The sequence below is a fragment of the Bacillus rossius genome, chromosome 3 (genome assembly GCF_032445375.1).
Source record: "Bacillus rossius redtenbacheri isolate Brsri chromosome 3, Brsri_v3, whole genome shotgun sequence".
NCBI classification, from domain to species: Eukaryota; Metazoa; Arthropoda; class Insecta; order Phasmatodea; family Bacillidae; genus Bacillus; species Bacillus rossius.
Window position 1 is genome coordinate 4,490,618 of NC_086332.1, and position 17,633 is coordinate 4,508,250.

At 38.7% G+C, this 17,633-nt stretch overlaps 1 protein-coding gene across 2 annotated transcripts in view; it reads left to right on the forward strand.

Moving 5' to 3' along the window:
• LOC134530119 (uncharacterized) overlaps positions 1-17,633 on the forward strand; it is a 317,722-nt gene that overhangs the window by 148,489 nt on the left and 151,600 nt on the right. For both annotated transcript variants that reach the window (XM_063364725.1, XM_063364724.1), the window contains 2 exons: positions 5,603-5,772; positions 13,831-13,995. In XM_063364725.1, the coding sequence (XP_063220795.1) occupies positions 5,603-5,772; positions 13,831-13,995 (335 nt within the window). The remainder of the gene's footprint in view (positions 1-5,602; positions 5,773-13,830; positions 13,996-17,633) is intronic.

The window sequence follows — 17,633 nt, forward strand, 5'->3', positions numbered from 1 at the left end:
TCAATACTGTTTATTATGGAAAAAATTCATAAATTCAAAATAAGAAATAAAATGAAGGAAAAAATCTCACATTATTAAATTCCTTCCACGGATTTCTAGTGCTGTCCGATATTTAAGTTTGAATGTGTTCGACTGTGATGTCGTCGTTATTTTGTCCATAATACTGGTTTTGGTTCATCATTGGGTCTAACTGTTTGACGTCAGCTGATTTAGCCTTGTATTCTGTGGGTTTATTTTTTAAATATTATTTCTTATTTTGTATATTTATGAATTTTTCCCATGACAAACAACACGAACGTTAATGGCGTTGTCCAAGAAATTGTATTAAATCAAAATTCCTCATTGCGTGAATAATTTAAAGAACGTATCAATAATTTTATTCACATTGCCAGATATGAAAGAAACATTTAAGTCACCATGCAATGCAGGGTAATAGCGGAAATTTAATTTCGCTGGGGAATATTGGTTTTTGGCATAGTTTGCTAAAAAAAAATGTAATGTAATAAAAGCACTTACAGAGGAATTTTTAGGTTTAATAACTTCAACATGGCAAACTAAAAAATTATATTTTACGTATAACCTATGATAAACAACTAAAATGACATAAATTAAGGTTTTAAAGTGCAACCACAAAAGCGAAAATAACACCTCTTTCACAGAATTTTGGGAGAAGATATGTCTCTAAATGTTGCTACCAGACTACACACCGTGCAAGGGCAAGCTCTCAAACATAAAATAGGGGCATGTTTATGGCCATGACAATGGATCGAAAATTCCCACGACACGTCTGAACATCACAGAGGTTGAGTGGCCGAACTTGAGAAACGAGATGCCGGTGCGTTGTGTGTGAAGCGAGGACTGAAGAACGTTTTGATATATATATCGTGCGAAACTTTCTCATACTCTCAGTTTTATCATACGTACTTGTTTGCCAACAAAAGATACGAGTTTCGACCCATGCGAATCAGGACGTGACGTACGAATATGGTCTTTAGGAGGCCCCTTCTAGATTTACAGTTAATTTGTGTGCACCACATGGGAAACCTTCATTTCACAGTCGAGAGAGCCAGGGGCGCAACAACTAAATTTCCAAAAGGGGGGGCACTATACCTTTTTATAAAGAATCATCTATCCCCCCTATTGAAGCGGTCCGGGGGTCCTCCCCCGGGAAAATTTGTATTTCAAGGTGGAAAATGGTGCTATTTAAGCAGTTTTATTATCTAAAAATTGATTACACAGCACTTTCTTTGCCCCCGTTTGCCCCCACTTCAAGGTTTCAGAGGGGGGGCAAAATACCCTTGCCCCCCCCCCCCCCTGTTGTTGCGCCCCTGAGAGCCACACCAGAAGTTTCCCGAAGTTCGTGCTCGCTTTTTTCCCCCCGTTCTATCTCATTGTATAAACCGGTGTGGCATTAAATTTTGCGGTCGATTAGGATAGGTTAGCTACATTATAAATACTTTAAAACATTGTGGATGTTTGGTTATATGAGGTAAGTATAGCTACATTAAAAATACTGTAAAATCATTTTATGGTTGCTTAGCAAATAACTTTTTAATATGTAGGCCTACCTAGATATCCAGGGCTAGGAAACCGTTTACATGATTTTACAGTATCTTCAATGTAGCTATCCTAACAAAATCAACCGTCCACAATGTTTTAAAGTATTTATAATGTAGCTAACCTAACCTAATTGACCATTAGTTATCATGAGTTGTCCAAAATAAACATTCACTGAATATGGGGCGTCCCGAGAATATTTGTGGAAGACAAACTTACTATATTGTATACGGTATGAAAAATATACAAATCCACGAAGTACGTTTCTTCAATTAGGTATTTTCCTCTAAAAACAATTACAAATAAATACCGTTGCCTTGTTTATGTTTTATTAACACCGCCATATTTATTTACAATGAACAAAAAAAAAACCGAAGATGCACGATAGGCGTTTGGCTCTCTCGTCTGTGAAAAATGGCTTCCCGCAGCACACAACTGCATGATTCATTATTATTCCGCGACGCGCGCTGCCTGTTCGCAGTAGCGCAGCTTTCCCCTGCCTGACGTCACGACTGCGCTGGCAGCGCGGGCTGGTGCTGCGCTCTATGCGGCGCGCGGGGAACTTTTACAGCGGACCGCCAACAGAGCGCGCTGAGGTTTCGCGTACCGCGTAATGAAATGTTTCAAGTGAAGCCGGACAACAACAACATCCTCCCACCTACCTGCAGTGATCATGTGGTCCGAATAATTCCATGAGTCGGACATCCAGAGCTTCGTAACCTTATACTTTTGACGTACCTGTGAAAATATAACCTCAAAATGTCTGCAAGTTATTTTTTGCTTGTCAAGTTTTATTACAACGGTTTTTGAAGTTTTTTGGAGTTTATTTTTTTTAAACGCTTGCATATTTTTTTTAAAATTATTATTAAACACATTTTAAAGTTAGTTTTTTTTTTTAATTTGTCCGTTCATAGAAGTGTAATTAATTACGCATGGAAATCTGATAATATATTTAAAAAAATACTGAGTTTAATGAGAAATAACTGGATAACTTACACGATTGTCAAACTAATTAAATTATACAAAGAATTAATTTTATCCAAAATTTAAGTTTTTTTCAACAGTTGGCAGCATGTATAAGGGAAAATATTATGACGGGCGAACGGAGTGATGTGATGTAATTCGCTCGTTGGCTGACGGACGGGCTATCGGTAACCCGGTTTGATTATTTCTGTGTACAAAATTATTGTAAAATAACCTGAGTTAGTTGAGAGTTGACAACTCTCTGATGCATTTTTGAAATGTGTTGTTTTCTCGACTCCCAAAGTTTACAAAATCCCAAATACTAGTTATCAAATCACGGCCATGATAGTTTAGCTTCGAACAATCCTGAATGCATACCACATTGGGAAGGTATGAACGATAAGTAAGTTTGGCATACATAATCAATGTAAGTAAAAGAGATGCCAATTCCTTTATTACCACTTCCCGGAATTCCAACCTTTTGATTGAGGTTTTATAAAGAAAATAAATATCTGTATCTTATCAAGCGAGAGGTAGGAAATTGGGTATAACTAATTAACTTACAAAAATGACCAATCTTTTTATTTATATATAATTTCTTAGTTTCTATCCGTAAAGTTTTAAATGGAGACAAGATAAATTTTATAAATTATAATTAACTAGCTGATCCGACAGACGTTGTCCTGTCATTCAATTCAAACTGGAATACTATACAAATAATAATTATTTATATTGTTGTATATTTTGATATTGTATATGTTTGTAATTTTTTTAATATCTCTATAACATATTGTTTATTGCAATGCTTGTTGATACACAACATTGTTAGTTTTATTTCCTGGCGCGTATATAAATAATGCTGATGGTTTACCGACACAGGAACAGGCGACATACATTGGAAATTGTAACCATTTAAAGTCGAATAGCATGTCATTCGGAATCATAGGAATGCGTGGAATCAAAACGTCTTCGCCTTTATACTTCCCTTTTAAAATTTTTGCTTCAATGACGTTCATTAATTTCTTCACCGCAAGCCGAGTGCCAATACAAAGACGTTGCTGGTTTATGTTTCGTAACATTATGATTACCGATCCGATTTTTAGTTGCAGATTATGAGGTGGTAATCCGGGCAATTCCAGGGAATTTAAAAATTCCATTGGATAGTTGACAACATCATCTTGGTAGTAACGGAATCAAACGATTTGTATGTCATCAATTCGCCAGCTATCTTACTTTGAATTTGAAAATTCATTTCGTTGACATCAACTTTTTTGCAGCCAATATAACACGTCCACTTAACCAAACATGATTTTGGTCACTTTCAGCAATGTTTGGGAAAACCATCTCGATGAGTTCGGTCTTTGATTCAGTAAAGTGACAATAATTTGCAGGGAATGTAATGTATCCAGACGATGTGTCAACAGGAATTTTGCCATTACCAATATCGAGCAATTTTTTGGAAAATACTTCACCAGATTCGTCATTTTGCAATACGACTCGCATATTCATATTTCATTTTTTAATATTTAATTTTAGTGTCTTGACGTATTTCCATAAAACGGACGACTTCAAACATTTATTCAGTTTGTCGGCTGGCGTTGATCGAGGCATTACTGGCAATGTTTGTTGAAAATCACCTGCCAATAGAATCATCGCTCCACCATCATTGCCTCCAAATGCCTCCAAATATTTTTTGTGTGCCATCGTGCATTCATCCCAAACGATTAATCTACTTTGCTGCAACACTTTGGTCATCGCAGAATTCCTCGAAAGGTTGCAAGTTGGAGTTTCATTAACGTGCATGTTCAACGGCAATTTGAGTGCTGATTGAGCTGTTAGACCGCCTTCCAAAGAGCAAAGAGTATATAACGCTGGGGCTATGGTTACATTAAAACAGTTTATAATAAGGGTAGTCCTTAAGAATTCTTAAATTTTCATAAGTTTCTGCGCAATTTTCTTTTTCGATTGGAACAACAATCGATTTGACTTTTCAATCATGTTTTCGTCGTTTGAATTATTAATATTTCTATAATTTAACGATCGTCCACCGATTTTCAGCACAATCGGTAAGGTTATTTAAGAGTAATGTTGAATTTTCAAATACGTTTTTAACGAACGATGATGTTTTACAGTTACATATAATAATTCAAATTACACCCGGGATCTTTTGCACAATGTTTTAAAAAAAATATTGTAACACATTATAAATAAGTTTGATGTATTTGGGATGCGTATTTGTTATAAAATCGTATTATAAAAAGGAAATAATATTATTCCCCTACGGTGCTTCAATCTACGGTGAAGGACAAAAACCGAACGAATCGCGCTATCTAGCCGCTTCCGCGGCAACCAGGCACTCGTTAATACATATTTTCCTTTGTTTATCGCGATGGGCGTTATTATTATAGAATTATAAATAAAATTTCGTGCCCGGGGCCACAATTGCTTATCATTTTGAGCACTGGAAGACATAAAACCGTAAAATATTCTCGACGAAGTTTAATCTCTGGTTTTGATTGCTTATTACAACAACAATTTTGGCAATAAAGGTTAATTATTCTTGCATTTTAAAAATCTGATTACTAGTATAATTTCAAGTATTTAATCTTTTATTATTAAAAATGTAGCATATGTTGGCGAGTGCAGTAATAATAGGTTATGTTAGATATTTGATTAAAGTTTATTTATATGAAAACTTGTTCATAATTATATTTAAACGAAAAGTTAATGTGGTTTTCATTGCTTATTACAACAACAATTTCGGCAATAAAGGTTAATTATTCTTCCATTATAAAAATCTTATTACGAGTATAATTTCAAGTATTTATTCTTTTATTATTAAAATAAAAATGATTCAATTTTATTCATAAAAGTATGCAATCATTTCATCAATGTTTTGTTATGACGTTGGCACGTTAAACTATCGTCCGTAAACCGACTTTAGAGACAACCAATTTTTTTTAAGGTTTTGTTTACTAAATTCATGTGTTAAATCCCTGAAATGTGATCATGCACCGTGATGTTTCCAGCGAAATGTCTATTAAAAGAAGTGTCCGCAGTGATGGGTCGGTGGTTGTCGCAGAGGAATGGGTGACGCGCAAGAAGACGGAGCTGACGACGACGCGGCAGATCGAGACGCGCGTGAAGCGCCAGCTGGTGCTGGAGGCGGGCCGCGTGGTGCAGGACTCGGGGCCCGTGGTCACCACCAGCACCACCGAGGACACGGAGACCCAGGAGTCGCGCCACACCGAGGTGAGCCCCGTCCGCCCGCCGCCCATTCCAGCACCTCGGCGTTTGTGACGGGCGGAGACCGGGAAAATACGCGGGTTCAATGACCTCCGGGATGAACTCCATAGTTCTCTGTACGCTCGGTCAAATGTCACCCACCCATTGGCTGCTGTCTTGTGAGACGTCCCAACGTAGCAGCCAGTGATTCGTATAAAGATTTGGTTGGGTGTTTCTCATTGGTCCAAAGTCCTCCAGGTGAGTTGTGAGCCAATAGCAGAGGCAGCACTGAGGTATAACTATTTGTATTTTAGCCTATCGCGAATTTTTCCGGTCTCTATTAATGGGTAGAGACCGTAAAAATTCGCGGATTCATTTCACGATATGCTAGAATCCAAAACAACTGTACACTTATATTGCTTCTGTGATTGGCTTACAGTTTATCTGAAGGACTTTTAGCCAATGGGGAAACCTTCGACCAAAAAAAGTATCGAATCGCAAGCGTCCCAGTTGACAAGCGTCACGAGTCAATAGCCAATGAGCAAGTGGCATTTGCCTGAGTATGTAGAGGGTTGTGGAGTCTATCCTAAAGGTCATCGAAAGCGCGAATTTTTCCAGTCTCTATTAATTAGTGTTAATATCATGATTTTTCACTTATATGTGTTAAAAATATTATTGACAGTTAAAATTGTAGTAATTTCTCTTGAGTTGAAGTAACGATGGAAAACTAAAATATCTCCAAGACCACAGAGTGCTCGGAATGTGCTCGGTGCTCATAAAGGTGAGCAATGAAGGAGAGGCGGCACCTTTGAATATATATACTGTATAGAAGTCGCGAGTGGATAGGATTTACTCTACGTTTTTCAGAAGCGTATGATGAGCAGCTTGGGAACTTCACCGCTGCAGTTCGCTGCCGTAACGCCCTGTATCATCTTAGTTGTTATTTACATGTTAGAGCGCAGCACTGTCGTCCGATGTCATTCCCCGCACCCCACCACCTATTATTCACTGCAGCTCAAGGTCGTTCAACGGGATGGGGGAAGGGGGGGTGTTTGAAGAGTTCGACACTTGTCCGCTAGGGACCACCACAAGTCGATGCCCTAGAGATGGTGGCGATTGCGGCGGTGAATTAACCAACTACCTCAAAACCGTATTAGAAATTTTAACCTGGGCTGGCGACTTCTATACAGTATATATATTCAAAGGCGGCACCCTACCTGTGACCCTCACCAGGTGATGAAGACGCATCACCTTTAGGTATTCGACATTCTTAGATGTCGATTATTTAACAGTTGAGCATGAGTTACGTTCTTTGGTTGGAGACAGGCGACACGAAACAAAAATCATTTTTTCAGAGACGTCCGGTCTAGATCTCACCGTTCCAGCTTAAAGCTATACAAGAAGATATGTTAGGTATCAACTCTCTAGAAATCACCCATGTGGAATTTTATATGGCGCTGTTACTGAACACATCTATTAATCACCTGTAATGAATGTTTGTGAGCGGGTTATGTGTTTTGACTATTCTCTTAATGTATTTTTTTCTTATACTTTGATTTATTAGTGGGGATTTTTCCGTGAACTGACAATTTTTCTTACTTGGATTTGAAAATCTATGCTTGAAATATAATTCGAAAAATATTTCGAGAATGAAAGTGGTTTCTTTTGTGCTAATGATAAAACGTTATAATGTTTTGTGATTTATGATAGATTAAGAAGAAAAATGTAAATAAGAAAGTGTAGTAGGGAAAACTTTACTTCTTTCATAATTCATATTAAGTTTGTCAGAAAATAATTTAATGACAGTACACAGAGCTTTAACGAGCGTATTATTGTCCATAAATCACACATTCTAGTCGCATTAGTGATCTCTCTTTCGTTTTGTTGCTTCCTCTGGTAAACATTCCCATTTTTCGTAACACATTAAAATAAGCCGCACTTTGACAGAATGCCATTACGTAAACATGAAGTGCAAACAGAGTTTCTCTCGCTGTCGGGAGCCATTTCAGGCCACGTGTGGAGTGGATTAAGCACAGTTCCTGCTATTGAAACTGGATTTATTTTTTTACTGTCGCTTGGATATTAAAATATTGTCTTCAAAACCATTCAAGTTCTTGTACGATTGTTGTGTTTTTTATAAACACAACTATGGGTACTGATATTAAAATAAAATAAAATAAACAGATTTTGTTGTATTAACTTTAAACAAAATATAATCTAGATTTTTAAAAGTTTTGATATAGGAACCCCTGGTTGTCTGAACAGGGGGAAAAAAAGAACCAGTAAGATAAGAATGTAACTGCAATCCACAAAGAAGGCAAGCGAGTAAACTCAATGTAACACGGGTCAGAAGACCACCGGCGCTAACCACCAGTGCAGCCGGCCACAGCATGGGCGGGCGCCCAACTACATATTTAATTCCGTAAGCATGAATATTAATACCGCGCTGGGAGCGCTCCTGGCGGCCAACGCGAGACTCATTACCACCTAACACGTGCGCGGGTTCGTCAAGCAGATGTCGTAAACGGGTCGTTACCACAACGCCGTAATACCACAACGCCGAACGTACAATAACGCCGAATACCATAACGCCGAATGCCAAATTGACCGCAACGCCGACAGCTATAAAACTGCTGTGTACCACAACGCCGAAATATAGTAACGCCGAAAAATTTTGCTGCGGGGAGGGGGGCCACAGGAGCAAAATGAAAAACAACTGAATGAATTTGTGTACCTAACCTAACCTAGGCTAGCCTAACATACCCTAACCTAACCTAACCTAACCTAACCTAACCTTTGTGGCAGTCCTGCAATGACATTTTTCGGCGTTAATGTGTTTTGGCGTTGTGGTAATTCGGCGTTGTGGTACACAGCAGTTTTCTAGCTGTCAGCGTTGTAGTCAATTTGGCATTCGGCGTTATGGTTTTCGGCGTTATTGTACGTTCGGCGTCGTGGTGCGTCCCCGTCGTAAAACTCCTCGCCGGAGGACCAGACCACAGAGGCGGACTCCTGGCAGTGGGTCCTGGTATTGCCGTCAGTGGGTCCTGGTATTGCCGTCAGTGGGTCCTGGTATTGCCGTCAGTGGGTCCTGGTATTGCCGTCAGTGGGTCCTGGTATTGCCGTCAGTGGGTCCTGGTATTGCCGTCAGTGGGTCCTGGCATTGCCGTCAGTGGGTCCTGGTATTGCCGTCAGTGGGTCCTGGAATTGCCGTCAGTGGGTCCTGGTATTGCCGTCAGTGGGTCCTGGTATTGCCGTCAGTGGGTCCTGGTATTGCCGTCAGTGGGTCCTGGTATTGCCGTCAGTGGGTCCTGGTATTACCGTCAGTGGGTCCTGGAATTGCCGTCAGTGGGTCCTGGAATTGCCGTCAGTGGGTCCTGGTATTGCCGTCAGTGGGTCCTGGTATTGCCGTCAGTGGGTCCTGGTATTGCCGTCAGTGGGTCCTGGTATTGCCGTCAGTGGGTCCTGGTATTGCCGTCAGTGGGTCCTGGTATTGCCGTCAGTGGGTCCTGGAATTGCCGTCAGTGGGTCCTGGTATTGCCGTCAGTGGGTCCTGGTATTGCCGTCAGTGGGTCCTGGTATTGCCGTCAGTGGGTCCTGGTATTGCCGTCAGTGGGTCCTGGTATTGCCGTCAGTGGGTCCTGGTATTGCCGTCAGTGGGTCCTGGTATTACCGTCAGTGGGTCCTGGTATTGCCGTCGTACCGCCTCGCCACGTAATAAACAACCTCTCAGTAGTGGGTACCGCATCTGGGAGCTGAAGTCGGCCACGAAACGATAAATAGTTAAAATAATACAATCTATATTTTACTTTCACATAAAAAATATTGGTTGTCTGTAAAGTCGGTTTACGGACGATAGTTTAACGTGACAACGTCATGACAAAACATTGATGAAAAAATTGCATACTTTTATGAATAAAATTGAATCATTTTTATTTTAATACTAATATAAATAAATACTGGTAATTATACTAGTAATCAAATTTTTAAAATGCAAGAATAATTAACCTTTCTTGCCGAAATTGTTGTTGTAATAAGCAATGAAAACCACATTAACTTTTCACTTCACTTTATAAACAGTCGACGAAACAGTTCACGTGTAGATGACTTGTAATTAATATTAAAAACTGGCGTTTAGCTATAAAGTTTAAACATTATTATGAACAAGTTTTCATATAAATAAACTGTAATCAAATATGTATCATCAATTATATGAATCACCATAATTTTTTAGTCAATTGTAACATAACCTATTATTACTGCACTCGCCGACAGCGTAACGGAACACAGCGTAACGGAACAATGAGCGTAACGGGACACAGCGTAACGGAACAATGAGCGTAGCGGGACACAGCGTAACGGAACAATGTGCGTAACGGGACTCTTTTTCGTGCGTGCAGCCGGCGTTCATCGATTTATTAGACATTGTCACGTCAAAAATTCACCCACCCGTGCACTTATCCGCCCCTGCGCACTCGCTGGAGCATTGTTTCTCTCCATGTTGCTGACCCAGTTCGGCCATGTTGATGGAAGTACGTGATATGAAGTGGATGTTTGCTATGGCATGGCCAGGTGTTCTGCGGTAGTGGCTCGAGTTGGCACAGATCCAAGGCCACGCCTGTCTAAACGGGGAGCCTTTTTTTCACAGACGAGAGAGTCAAACGCCCGATCGTGCGTCTTCAGTTTTTTTTTTTTGTTCATTGTAAAAGGTTAGGTTAGCTACATTATAAATACTTTTAAAACACTGTGGACGGTTGATTTGGTTAGGATAGCTACATTAAAGATACTGTGAAATCATGTAAACTGTTTCCTAGCCCTGGATAGCTAGGTAGGCCTACATATTAAAAAGTTATTTGCTAAGCAACCATAAAATGATTTTACAGTATTTTTATTGTAGCTATACTTACCTAATATAACCAACCATCCACAATGTTTTAAAGTATTTATAATGTAGCTAACCTATTCTAATCGACCGCAAAATTTAATGCCACACCGGTTTATACAATGAGATAGAACGGGAAAAAAAATGAAAAGCGAGCATGAACTTCGGGGAACTTCGGGTGTGTTTCTCTCGTCTGTGAAATGAAGGCTTCCCTGTCTGAACTCCCACGGTGTGCACAGCTTCATAAAATAACACACGACTCGAAAAAATCCCTCGCGATATAAAGTATTTCTGTTTCCAAGTTTTTTTTTTTTTTTTTTTTAAATAAATTTTTAGGAGGGTGTATAATACTCACGTGTGCCAACGGATTTTTTTTTACGCCCGGTATAGAATCTTGAAAAAATTCAAGGGACTTGCCTTACACCTTTATCTTCATTTCTCCGCCATATAATTTTATGCTCACCGCTCAAATTTCATAGTTGGCCCATGTGCGACGAGAAGACTGCGCGCCAGTTCAGAATTTTGTTCTTAGAGGCGATCCTGTGCTAGAAGCACCAAAGAGCGTCGCACTTATCATTCTTCCTTCACCAACACAGATACACCCCGACTAGGCACGGAATACTAGTGCCCCTTTTCTCGTCTTAGTTGGTTTCATTTTGTCATGGGGGTTGTCAGCAATAAGACCATACAACAGCATAATGTAATATACTTAAGGTCTCTAGTCTACCTCCGGGCAACTAGATATGATTTGGGGCATTGTTGGGGAAGCAGGCCCAATGCAAATCTGACGGTTATCTATTTTTCTATTACAGTAAAAATAAATTTTGTAGAATAACATGCATTTTTTTTGCGATCAAATGTTATCTTACATACTAACTGTGTGTACAGATTTTTTTTATTTATTATAATTATTTGAGTGCCTACCAACGGTCAGAGCCTTTAACAGATGGCCACATAACACATATTACAAAAAATAACAATAACATACACAAAACACAATAATAACACAACAATAAAATGGGACAACACATGAAAAAAGACACCTAAAAAAATATAATAACTAAATTTGTCAACTTACATCAGAAATTATCTTAACTGCAAAAAAAATAAGAATTCAAAATGTCTTTCATTGAGATTTTTGCCCTTTTGAAAGGGTCTAAATCTTTCGAAATATCATTACAATTATCAGTACACCGTTTTTATAGCTCATTTTTTATGTGATACGTTCGTAAAGGTCGCATTGTTCTATGATTGAATGAAGGAACTGGAAGACCAATTTTGTTTAATATTTCAGTGCTGTGGCAAACATTTACCAACATTATTAAGAAAAGTGCGATTACAATAGATGACATGAACAGATGCCGGCTCTATCCGAATACACAAGGATGCGTACAGCCCACACATCCCTACACCCCTTAGACACTGCAGCCACAATGTCAAGGACTCATTTCTAATGGATGGATAGTATCTTAATGCTTTTACCGCAAGCACCACCTGTTGACAGTTGGTCGAACGAATGTGCAAGTATAGCCATTTCGAGTCGTGATATCTACGAATATTCAGCAAAACGTAAATAACGACGACACATTTAAAAAAATTAAATTTAGCGTGGATGCTTAACATGCTATATATCAGAATAATAGTATTGTTATGAATCTCAAATTATATTTTGAAAAAAATACTTATAATGAAGGTCGCCTTTCGGTAATTTTTACTAACGTCTTTATTTGTCTCTATTTGAGTTATCACTTACGCTTATAACGATTTAAACAAATATAATGCCGAAAATCTGAAGTGATATTATATACAAACAAAATAAAAACACGTTTCCGAAGCTGATGGGTGCAGGGACGCATCAGTAGTGGACCCGTGTAGAGTTGCGTCGGCATTTCTTGTGAGGATCCGGAAGCAACGCCTAGATGACCGCGTCCACTGCGATGCACTTTAAGGGATCCGCCTCGTCAGGGGTGTGTGTGTGTTAGTGAGCCGGGATGATAAGCGCGGTGTCGCCTCTGGACTGGCGCGCAGTCTTCTCCCAGCGCATAGGAGCGGTGACCGTAACATTATATGGCCGAGAAATGAAAATAAAGGTGTAATGCAAGTCCCTTAAGTGCTTTTAAGAATCTGTACCGGTTGTTTTAAACCTAAAAAAATTACTCTGAAAACATGCGTTTTAGCCATTTTTAACTCTTCTAAAAATACAGTTTAAAAACTTAATCTGAAATCAAAAGTACTTTTCGGCCCTCAACGAACTCTTAAATGCTTTTTCGTAAGCAGACCCCCGCTCGGATATATTGAGTAGTTTTGAAATCGCGTTGTTTTTCCTGAAGCTCTGCGCACCGCGTGTGTGCCCGGGTAGGCGGATGTATTACGTGAATCTCTCAGCTGAATGCAGCTGCCATATAAATACTCGGAACGCTGTTGTTCCAAAGCGAGGGGCTCGGTGAATGGTTACGCCTGGTGTGTGAGGGTGACGGAAGTCCCTGACGAGAGGGGAACCACACATAACTTAGAAACACACAACGTAGAACAGTGATAACTTAGAAACACACAACGCCGAACCACATAACGTAGAACTATAATAACTTAGAAACACACACTTAGAACAGGCATAACTTAGAAGATTCTATTTTGTGTGTTTGTTATAGTTGACCTGTAACGAGTATTCAACCCCACCACGCAGGGATACAGCTTCATAACGATCAATGTCAGTTCGAGAATGAGATGAGATATCCGTTTGTGAGATATATTCCTGCCAATAAATTGTTGTATTTGTGAATTCTACTGGGCTCCTAATTTTCTGACACACTCGCATCCGTTCTTTCCTGCCTTGTTAGGGTTTCCTGTTCCTTTAGTGATGCCCGTGACATGTTTCTGAGTGGTGACAGCAACCCCTGAGGAGCGGGGGATTATATCTTGTGTGTTTCTAAGTATGTGTTTCTAAGTTTGTTGTGTATTTCTAAGTTACGTGTTTCTAAGTTGTGTGTTTCTAAGTTGTGTGCTTCTAAGTTGTGTATTTCTAAGTTATGTGTTTCTAAGTTTGTTGTATATTTCTAAGTTACGTGTTTCTAAGTTGTGTGCTTCTAAGTCGTGTGTTTCTAAGTTGTGTGCTTCTAAGTTATGTGTTTCTAAGTTGCGTGTTTCCAAGTGGCGTGTGTGTGAGTGGTGACGGGAGTGCCTGAGGAGCGGGGACCCGGGTGTTGCAGCGCCGCTCGCCGGACGAGGCGGACGGCCCCCGCGAGGCGCCGCTGGCCCCGGGACCCGAGGGTCTGGTCAAGGAGGTCAAGGAGAAGGTGGTCAAGAGCCGGGAGCACACGGAGGAGCGCATCGAGACCGAGGACGTGGTTCACCTGGGCGACCTGGCCGAGGAGGTGAGTGCCCTAGCCCCGTGACCCGTGCCGTGCTTCTTCAGTCGCCCCGCGGAGCAATCACCCGAGTGGATGGCGGACCCACGTGTATGCACATAAACCCATACATAGAGACCGGAAAAATTCGCGGATTCATTTCACGATATGCTAGAATCCAAACAATTGTACATTTATATTGCTTCTGTGATTGGCTTACAGTTTATCTGAAGGACTTTTAGCCAATGGGAAACCTTCAACCAAAAAAGTATCGAATCGCAAGCGTTCCAGTTGACAAGTGTCACGAGTCAATAGCCAATGAGCAAGTGGCATTTGCCTGAGTATGTAGAGGGTTGTGGAGTCCATCCTAGAGGTCATCGAAAGCGCGAATTTTTCCAGTCTCTACCCATACATAATCACTTTCATAAAAAATTAGGGGACACACCAAACGTATTGGTGAGCCGGTTGGATATTGGTCCGTAAAATTAAAACATTTTATTTATTATGAATATTAGTAATATAAATTGTGTTATTGAACATTTTTCGACTGTATTTTCAAGTGTATTTATATAAAAAAATATATTACCGTATGTATAATTTATTGGCATTATAAATTATTCCATTATTATTTAATTAATAAATAAAGTTAATACATTATAATAAACATTCACCATATTTATTGATTCTAATTATTAAAAAAAATTAATTAGTTTATTTAACTAAATTAAATATTTAATTCTATACATTTGTTTATAGTAATTTTTAATACTGAGTATTTAATTTTTTTTTTTTGTTAATTTCAAATTATTTCAGTGTCTTAAATCAAAAAGAATTATAATTTCGTACGCGTGTACATAAGTACACACAATTTTTTTAAAATGTTTAACATGGTTAAACTTGTAGACATTTTGAGTGGACAAACATAAAAAAAATGAAAATAATACATATCGTGCATATGTTTTGCATGATTATCTGATAAAGTTAAAATTTTAACATTTATGTGCAGTATGAATAAGGAGATTCAAATTGAATAAATAACGGACATATTTTGTTTTTAAGGGAATGCTTGTGGCTACTGCGTGGTATTGTTTAAAATTCCTTCAGAAAATTTTATTAAATTTTATTTAGCGTCTTAAAATCATACAAGTTCAGATTTTAAAATAAGCTGTAATTTTTTTTTCCCTGAAAGAAATTAAACCATACCACATAAATCGACTTTTAACCTAAAATGTTCAAATTTAATGTTCCATTTCATTCTCCTTATCCATTCTGCACGAAAACGTCAAAAATGCAACTTTGCCAGCTAATTATGAAAAAAGTATGCGGTTGAAATGTTTTCATTTTGTGGAAGTTCAGCTACTCAAAAAGTCGGCACGTTTATTTGTGTGGAACGTAAATATAAAATAATGACCTTGAACGGGACACCCGCCATTAAGTTCTGTCGTGTTCGTTTGTGGGTTTTCTTGACTCATGTTAGGAAATGGAGCAGTAAACTATTTTAACAGTTGCAAAAAGATTGTCAATCTTCTTTCCAGACTAATTTTTCGAGAACGAATTTCTCGTTTCTCTTCGACATAGCATTTTGGCTAGAAGTAAGTTTGCAGGGAAACTTGAAATAGACTTGCTTAGCTCAAGTTCGCTTCACGCTTAACTTTGATCCCTCGACACAGACTTGCAGTAGCAATCTTGCAACCAGTTTGGATGAGGTTAGCCAAGTTAACATCCCGTCTTGAGTCAAGCTTGTGCTAGCAAGATTCAAGCACACTGCAGCAAGCTGGGCGCTTGGACACTTGCAGACTTGATTCAAGTGTGAATCAGCACGCTGGCTTGTAAGGGACAGGTTTACCACGAGCTGAATGTGCTATCAGAGCTGGAAAAAAAAATACTTTGTTAGTTTATCTCCAAATTTGGCTGACTAAACAAAATTAGTAGATGATTGTCATAATAAAATATCTTACCCTTTTCTTCACAAAGGAGATCCTGGTTTTGATTCTCTTCTTGTGTCATGTGTGTTCGACACTTTAAACCAACAGTTTGGTCTTTCTTATCTCTTTTTTCATGGCGTTACTATACTTTCAAAGCAAATGGTCAAACACATTTCCGCTACGAACAAAAAAAAATGGTTGTCTGTAAAATTGGTTTACGGACGATAGTTTAACGTGATACGTCATAACAAAACATTGATTAAATGATTGCATTCTTTTATGAATAAAATTGAATCATTTTTATTGAATTATCACTATTTTGTATGGATACAAAGAAGGAGTGAAATGAAATCTACAATTTAATTGATAAATTTACTTTTATTTGCACTCATTAATTCAAATATGTTTATTACTTTAACGAACAGATTATTTTAACTATAACTTTTATACATGTTTGCTATATAACTTCTTCCAATCTGTGTTATTCTGTTAAGGATAGGACGATGATAGGAAAAGTAGGAAACGAATGGGAGCGTTTCAAGTTCAATGTGCCTCGAAAAAGTCAAATCGATGGTTGTTCCAATCGAGTGGAAGAGAGATAGATGCGGCGCAAGCGTACAATGAGCGTAACGGGACACAGCGTAACGGGAGACTTTTTCGTGCGTGCAACCCGCGTTCATAGATTTATTAGACGTTGTAACGTCAAAAAAAATTCAACGCGTTGTTCGCTTTGGCCTTTTACTGATGACGCGGCTGTGTTGTCTTCCGGAGCACCATCGGCCCATGTTTGCCGCCAGTGCTATGTATAGCTGGCTATGTGGGCCGACTATGTATAGCTGTGGTATGCCAGAAGGCAGAGTGGGCTGCAGACAGTCGCAGTCGCCTGGAAGCGGTCTGACCGGTTATATGACAGTCCTGCATTTTGCGGCGTGTGTTAGCTTCACGAGCTTAGCCTGCCTCGTGATGAGAGACACACATCTGGGACAGTGCAGTCTTCCGCTCTCAGATCAATTCCTGTGTTTCAGCTTGAATTTTTTTTTTTTACGTGACAACGTCTAATAAATCGATGAACGCCGGCTGCACGTACGAAAAAGTGTCCCGTAACGCACATTGTTCCGTTACGCTGTGTCCCGTTACGCACATTGTTCGCTTGCGCCGCATCTATCTCTCTTCCACTCGACTGTTTATAAAGTGAAGTGAAAAGTTAATGTGGTTTTCATTGCTTATTACAACAACAATTTCGGCAATAAAGGTTAATTATTCTTGCATTTTAATTTTCTGATTACTATAATAATTTCACGTATTTATTATTTTATTATTAAAATAAAAATAATTCAATTTTATTCATAAAGTAAGCAATCATTTCATCAATGTTTTGTTATGATGTTGGCACGTTAAACTATCGTCCGTAAACCGACTTAACAGACAACCAATTTTTTTATAATACTCCCAATTCAATCATAGAAATTTATTAAAGTAAAAAAAAACATTTCCCAATTCAATTATAAATATATATATTTTTAAAACCATTAATATCACGGATTTGCAAAAAAAACAGGGTCTGTTACTGTAACGATCATGATCAAAGACTATCTATAAGGGCGCATAAAAAATAAAGAGTCTGGATTATCGTTTTATATTTTGTAAATGGCACATTCTTTATCACATACATCGATCTGTTGTTTTTACGGTTGCATCTAAGTTATTTTTTAAAATAATTTTTAGTACATGTAGTGGTTA